This window comes from Penaeus vannamei, chromosome 7 (genome assembly GCF_042767895.1).
Source record: "Penaeus vannamei isolate JL-2024 chromosome 7, ASM4276789v1, whole genome shotgun sequence".
NCBI lineage: Eukaryota > Metazoa > Arthropoda > Malacostraca > Decapoda > Penaeidae > Penaeus > Penaeus vannamei.
In genome coordinates this window covers 4,917,748-4,925,869 of record NC_091555.1, presented here as the reverse complement: position 1 = coordinate 4,925,869, position 8,122 = coordinate 4,917,748, and the positions used below count along the sequence as shown (strand labels likewise).

General features: G+C 38.5%; 1 protein-coding gene across 1 annotated transcript in view; it reads right to left on the bottom strand.

The window, feature by feature from the left end:
- The window catches only part of deltaCOP (coatomer subunit delta), a 15,725-nt gene extending 7,886 nt beyond the window's left edge, over window positions 1–7,839 (bottom strand). The window contains exons 1-3 of the mRNA XM_027351312.2: window positions 7,702–7,839; window positions 586–849; window positions 1–47 (exon numbers count right to left, since the gene is read on the bottom strand). The exon at window positions 1–47 is cut by the window's left edge and continues 166 nt beyond it. Coding sequence (XP_027207113.1) covers window positions 1–47; window positions 586–849; window positions 7,702–7,704 — 314 coding nt within the window. The 5' untranslated portion in view covers window positions 7,705–7,839. The remainder of the gene's footprint in view (window positions 48–585; window positions 850–7,701) is intronic.
- Window positions 7,840–8,122: the final 283 nt, after the last annotated feature.

Sequence of the window (8,122 nt, the reverse complement as noted above, 5' to 3'; positions counted from 1 at the left end):
TTCTCCAAGATCTCGCTTTCTTCCATGTTGCGGCAGTACTCTGGGATCTGTTGGGATGGAAAAGAAAACAATCTGTGACCACATGAACACTTCGTGCAAAATACACAATCTTATAATGAATGCATATTTTTACAATTACGCAACACCTACTTGACAATCAAACTAAATATTGTCATTAAGACACTGATCTCATGATGCTAGATCAGAATACGGAATTACCTTATTTCTAACTGAATATATGAAAAAAAAAAGGATATGGAAAAGAAGGATGGGAATAAAAAAAGGGGAGAGGAGGGGAAAGAAACAAAGTAGAAGCTGATAAACAAAAATTTAGTAACATTAAGCAAAAACAAACATTGCATTGAAAATAAAAAGAGATGGAAAGGAAAAAGAATGGAGATAAAAGAAGAGCGTTATCATTATATAAACATTCATCTTCCTAATATTGATTTTCAGGTAACAAGATTCCACTGATCAAAAGTCCCCTTCTGCACATGAGACAAAAGGTCATTAATCTTCATGTGTTTAAAATGGTAATTAAATACAGCTATCCTTCGCAGAAAAGATATAAAAAAAGGTACTCACCACCCGAGAGAAAAGCCTGAGTGTTTCTAGATCTTCCAAGATGTTTGATGCCCGTGTGGTGATGAGCAGCATGTACAGGCGGTCTAGGGGCTGATACACATAACGCACAGACTCTGTCTCAACAAAGGTGTGCTGCCGGCCTCCCGTCATCAACTTTGGGAAGGCAGCCAGAAGCCCCTCAATGCGCGACTTTGTCATCTCGACAAATTGCCGAGACACCAAAGCCTTCCCGCTCTTGGTGCAAACTGCTGCGGCCAGCAACACCTGTAAGTGCATACAAAAATTAGACTCCCTGAAAGTATTCATACATAAAGCATTTCAATTGGGGGGAAAATGATACAGGTAAAATACTCAATAAATCTAATTAGATAAAAAATTTATATATATTCAACAAGGCCATAATGAATCTTCTTTCTTTTTGTTCTCTGAACTCTGTCCAAGGTAATATTACTCTACCTTGACATCAACTCTTAAACTGTGTGAGAAAATGGTGGTCTTTTAGAGGATTTCAATTTCAGAAAGGCTAGACAGTTGTCTGTTGTAGTCTTAATGATTACACACAGAAAATTACGGCTGCATCGTTGTAAGGTTAATTTCAGATACCAACATGCTGGTACTGTGTACATTTCATTAGCAGCATATTCATCCACAGAAAAATAAAACCTATACCATTAATACAAAACCTGTAAAATCAGTACTTACTTTCTACCCATTATTACTTTTTGTGATGTTTTATCAAAAAACTATAATTACTAAAGGAATCCAAAGAGGAGGAAGTGATGATGAATCATTAGAGGAAGAAAAACTGTTCATTAAGTATATTAGAGCAGAGAACTTTCTACATTTATTCAAATAAGTGTAAAAACCAATATACACTAGGGAGAGGGCATGACTTGTCAGGTGTCTGTCGTTGATTTGCTTTACAATAAGAATTAAATATGAATATTTCTGCATCTGCTATGGAATCAACTTTGAAACAGTTGATTTTGTCTCACCTACAGTGCCCACAGATAACTATCTCTAACATATCAATAAATTGGAATCATTACAAATAGTGTTTATGTGTTATGGCTATTGGTACCTTTACACTATAAATAACTTGGAATTATTAAAACTGAAAAGATAACAGAGTCAACAAGGCCATGGAAATTATTACATTGGTCAGGTGCCACAAAACAGAAAAGGTGTGGAACAACTGATCTAAACACAAAATAAATTTATTGAAAAAATGAGAAGCTAATCTGAAATTTTTATAGCCTTGTCTACATCATAGACAATAAATATTCTGTGTAACAAGTGTTTTTGAAACAAACAAAACAGGCACATAACTTCTTTTTATGAACAGACCTAAACTATTGACCATCTTCCCATTAACCCATTAGCGACGGGTGTCCCATATATTAGACATCCGAAAAAATAAACATTGCCAGGCGTCCTGCCAGTGTGACGCTATTTCAGGGCTTGCACTCCAACGCAGCAGCGGGACCCAGCCAGCGGGTGGACAGGCTCTGGGGAAGCTCCACCTGCCGATTTTGTAGCCGCCCGGAATATTTTATTTTTGGCTTCAAAATATGCTGGCGTGAATGGGTTAAAAGCAACCCACAAAGGGAGATAGAACTAGATGTATCCATACATGGTAATATGTACTAGAATTGCCATGAAGGCAACAGGCAAGTAAAAACTTTAGTAAAATGTCTTTCAGTTTGTTTAAGGATAAACTACTGATGCACATTTTTTTCTAGAATCTAAAAATGTCCAATTCCTTGATGAAAAAACTCACCTGGTTGTACCTAATTACTAACAATCACTAAAATCACATCATTAAATTAAGAAGAGCTACCAATGAGGGGATATGGGGGCCAGGACTTGGAGCAATATGAAAATTATAACTGAATTAAGCTGGATTTTGTCTCACCTACAGTACCTACAGATAACTATCTCTAATATATCAATAAATTGAAATCAATACATATAGTGTTTATGTCTTATTGGCACCTTTACACTATAAACAACTTGTAATGATTGAATTCGAAAAGATGATAGAAACTCAATGAGCTCATGGAAATTATTATATTGGTCAGGGGCCACAAAACAGAAAAGGTTTGGAACCACTGATCTAAAAACAAAATAAATATATTGAAAAATGAGAAGCTAGATTTTGTCTTCAGGCCTGAAAGATGATATCCAGAAGAATTTCTCTGACTAAATCACGTGTAGAAAGGGTCTTTCTGCCATTTGATCAAATTAATACAGAGTTCAGCCTTTCAGAATTTCTATAAAGACACATATTTTCATTCCATCATTTAGGAAGAAATTAGAATATTCATTACTTCCTTACACAAAGAATTTTTTTTTTTTTTGCATCTTTAACACCGAAAGTCCAACTGGCCATATATACATATACATTTTTAAATAATATCAATATTAATAATAATAATAATAATAATAATAATAATAATAATAATAATAATAATAAAATAATAGCAATAATAATAATAATAATTCCAATTTGAGTAGCCATGACAGAATAATTCTGATAAGCAAGCGTCTTCCAGTTACACCTCCACAAACCGTCCCCCATAAACTACACTCTTGTGCCCATTTGTCTCCCATACAAGTGGACCCTCGTATTGTTCCCACCCCTTTTCTTCTTGAGAATGCAACAAGTATAAAAGTATGAGCATAAAATAAGAATTCTCAGATTGGAAGTCTATACACCCCTTATGAACATCCCCATTCCTTCATTCCCCTGGTACCTCTTTCTCTCTGAAACAATCAATGTGTGCCTCTATCGTCAGCCCAGCCGTTTTGTCTACTTGCAAAGGAACAGAAGTATAAGATTGGAACTTTCTTAATATATGGCGAGAACACTGAAAACCCCCTTCCATTCCCCCCCCATTTCCTAAACTAAACTGAATCCCTCCAACAATATTACACTTCATCTTTTCATGATGTTGCTTACTTGTGTTTTTCATTAAGAGGTAGATACCTGTTTTCTCCCGCCTGCCTGCCTGCCTGCCTGCCTGCCTGCCTGCCTGCCTGCCTGCCTGCCTGCCTGCCTGCCTGCCTGCCTGCCTGCCTGCCTGCCTCCCTCCCTCCCTCCCTCCCTCCCTCCCTCCCTCTCAACCTTAGTAGTTAGGCTTATGTTTTGCATCTATCACCAGACGACAATATGTTGGCATGGTAGCAATAGGGACACCAGGAGTGGGGACCTGCTATTTCACACCAGTAATTCTCTTATAACTTTTGTTCATTCTCACATCTTTCTCCTATTCTTTCTGTTCCCCACCACCATCTCTGCCTTTCTCTTCCTCTCACTTGTTTCTCCCTTCCCCTCTCTTCCTCTCACTTACTTCTCCTTCCCCCTCTCTTCCTCTCACTTACTTCTCCTTCCCCCTCTCTTCCTCTCACTTACTTCTCCCTCCCCCTCTCTTCCTCTCACTTACTTCTCCCTCCCCCTCTCTTCCTCTCACTTACTTCTCCCTCCCCCTCTCTTCCTCTCACTTACTTCTCCTTCCCCCTCTCTTCCTCTCACTTACTTCTCCCTCCCCCTCTCTTCCTCTCACTTACTTCTCCCTCCCCCTCTCTTCCTCTCACTTACTTCTCCCTCCCCCTCTCTTCCTCTCACTTACTTCTCCTTCCCCCTCTCTTCCTCTCACTTACTTCTCCCTCCCCCTCTCTTCCTCTCACTTACTTCTCCCTCCCCCTCTCTTCCTCTCACTTACTTCTCCCTCCCCCTCTCTTCCTCTCACTTACTTCTCCCTCCCCCTCTCTTCCTCTCACTTGTTTCTCCCTCCCCCTCTCTTCCTCTCACTTACTTCTCTCTCCCCCTCTCTTCCTCTCACTTACTTCTCCCTCCCCCTCTCTTCCTCTCACTTACTTCTCCCTCCCCCTCTCTTCCTCTCACTTGCTTCTCCCTCCCCCTCTCTTCCTCTCACTTGCTTCTCCCTCCCCCTCTCTTCCTCTCACTTACTTCTCCCTCCCCCTCTCTTCCTCTCACTTACTTCTCCTTCCCACTCTCTTCCTCTCTTACTTCTCCCTCCCCCTCTCTTCCTCTCACTTATTTCTCCCTCTCCCTTCTCTTCCTCTCACTTACTTCTCCCTCCCCCTCTCTTCCTCTCACTTGTTTCTCCCTTCCCCTCTCTTCCTCTCACTTGTTTCTCCTTCCCACTCTCTTTCTCTCTTACTTCTCCCTCCCCCTCTCTTCCTCTCCCTTATTGGCTGCATCCAATTTGCCCAGTTGACAGCATGTTCATGTCACCCGGGCAGCTGCCTAAGTTTTTCCTTGACGTGAATAGAGTCTAATTTTTCTTCGTTGCCACTGTATAAGTCTTGAACATAACCCAGAATAACACTGGAAACACATATCTCACCTGCATTATGTTACTTAATGTCTGGCTTTGAACTGTCAAACCTCGTGGCTGTGAATGAAAGCGTGAAACGAACAATGCGCAGAAAATTCTAAAAAAAGTTAAAGATCAATCTTATAACACGTAAAGGAAGTATAATAATATTAATAATATACTTTAAGAGCATGGATGTGTAACAGCAGACACTGATAATTAGCCAAATATCGTTTTGACAAGTGGGTAGTAACACATGAACTACTTCGGACATAGCAGTAATGAGTTAGGCAGTCAGTGTTGTGTTATTCTTGGCAAAGTAAACAAGATGCGGGTCTTAGAATCTGAGCTGTGACTGCGATTTATATTTTCATAATTTAGTGGTGACCATGAGGCCACTGCAGCTTAAACTATGTTCCATCCTACTCTATTTCTTTTGCTCTATAAGATGGCAGTGTCCATTTCCCTCTTTTTACATGCACTGCTCTCTTTAACTTATACCCAAATGACAAATAGACCTTGGAAAATGGAAGGTACAGGTTACTCAGAGCAACACGCCAAGATAGAGGGTAATGGACAATCTCATCTTATAGAAACAATATAGTGTAAGCTGCAGTGGCCTCATATTTACCGGTAAATGACGAAAATGTCCACTGCATATCACTGCTCCACAACACCCTCACACAGCCAGAGTTCTTAATGTCTATTTTCTATAAGCTGGCACAAAGTGCTAATAAATGGGGGGCTTGCCGCCCTGTCTAGGAAATAAATAGAAGGTAGGAAAGGTTAAGTTGGGATTTTGGGTTTGCATGATAACCTGGTTCTGGGACTTAGTCTCTAGATGTTGCACTGCTCTCGGTAAGGTAACTGTCAATAGTGACACATCCCCCAGAGACTTAAAAAAACTGCAGGAAATCCAAATGACTTCGATTCTTGGCGTTATTTCTTCTGCAAATGAATCATTTAGAAGATCAAGAACCATTTCTCCATCGACGATCTTGATTTGATGGTCCCATTAGCAGGGAAGGTCATGAAGTATATTAGAGAAATTATTGGGTAAAACAGGTTTAAATAAGAAGAATGATAAAAAATGTGTAAAAATAGCACAAAAAACACTAAAAATTTGCCATCTTTGAAATTCTACAGCCTGACGCACCAAAATTCAAAAACTCTACGGGATTGGCCCAGAACTCGGCTTTATATTTCATGACAAATAATTTTTTTTTTTATGGTATCCGATTCTGTAATTTCCATAAAATCATATTCAAAGAAATGGATATTAACTGAAAACGAAAGGAATTAATGGAGATTATGGTAATGAAAAGTTTTACTTATAAATAATAAATCATTATAAGACAAACAATTTACCTCTTACTTTTAAACTCCTCGTCCCTCTAAATCGAGAATGTATCTGCTATTCTATGAAATAAAGAATATTTCAAGTGAAAAAAGTCTGAGAAATTCTAGCAACATTCTTATTTGAAATTGTATTCAGTGACTGTTATATCTATCAAAAAATTGGATATACAAGACTGGGTAGGCCTATATTTTAATTCGGGGATGTTCACTTGTTTTGATAATGTGTCAGTGTAAGGGTTGCCCATCGGATGTGTGTCACTGTTTTAGAGGCACTTTATATGAATATAGGAGAAAATTCTGCACTTTGTTAAGATGTTCAGGTAGATTTATTTACTTCTCTGAAATCTTGATGCAGTACTAGCTTGTCAGCTTGAAATACGTGCTCAAACTGTTATCAACTGCCAATGAAATAAACTCCACCCTCGTCTTATGCCTAAGTTATCTCTCTCCGAGATTATTGTCTATTGCTTTTAAAACCCAAGTATGTATATGTTGTGTGTTATTTTGATATTTCAATGCTCTCCAAGGACTGTTATGACTTGTACTTTATAGAAAGACACTGGTATCACTGAGCAATGCTTGCCTGTCTTGGAAAACGTTTTAAGCAGGGAACGGTACAGTTCTTGGCCTATCGTTAAGAATTCTTACCCAAACTCTCCTCTGCTTAAAATACTTATACACAACCTCATGTCACCCATGACATTTTGGACATGAATTATAGTTCTTGGAGAACTGCCTGTTAACTTATTGTCAAATAGGAAATTAGTTAAAGCACGACTGCTTTGAGCTACTCCAACTAAATAGGTTATTTGTAATATGTATTCATAATATGTGGTGGGTAAGTCATAGATGAAGAATGCTTTAGAACTTATAATACTACTATTTTCATGTACTGATTCATGTACTGATTAGAAGAGTTTTTCCAAAAAAATGACCGTCAATACACCTCATGACAAAAACATCAGAGAACCATGTTGTCATCAATCACTACACTTGTCCGTATGTGTAATTTAACCCATATTCCTGTGTAATGTCATTCATAAATAACAAAATATAAATATAATAGGACAACTTAGGAGATAACAGGTCTTACTATGTGAAAATAAGGCCTAAAGTATTTGGTTATGGTAAAATACGGTCCCAAAACTCGTATTAAAAAAACAAGAGAAATTCAACAATTTCCCCATAATGATAATAACAGATAAATAACGGAAATACCACACTACACAGAGAATAAACCAAGTCCACAGATAACTTTTAATATCTTTACAAAACAACTCGAAAAATAACAAATATTCAACTGTCATCAGCTGACCCTTGGCGATCAGCTGATGACATTATTGAAGCATATTAGACCTATTTTCTCATCTTCCTTGATCCTACGCAAGTATCATTAGCATCCAGGTCCTCTTACCATGTTGGATAAATGAACGAGCGCCGACTTCCACGAGAAATTCCCTTGAAAGTGAAATAAACGGAGGAAAGTCTTGCTGACGTGACCACTACGAGACCGCAGGTGTTGGAACACTCCGATTTACAACAACAAGCTGACGTGTACAACATATTTTGGTTATTTTAATCAATCTCTCATATTGCAGGAGGGTGTTATAATGCAGGCTTTAATATCTTGTGGGATTTTATGATATTGTCTTTGAGTGTACGTGTAGACTGTCACGGTGTGGGTTATTTTTCGCGTTGAGATATTGTTTAGGAGAATTCCGATTTCCCCGTAGCTGTCACCTCTCATGTACAAATGTCTGAATCGTGGCTTCGTCTTGTGTCATATTTTATCTACGGTATTCTTGATAGGGCAGGAAGTGTGACAGTATCCAATG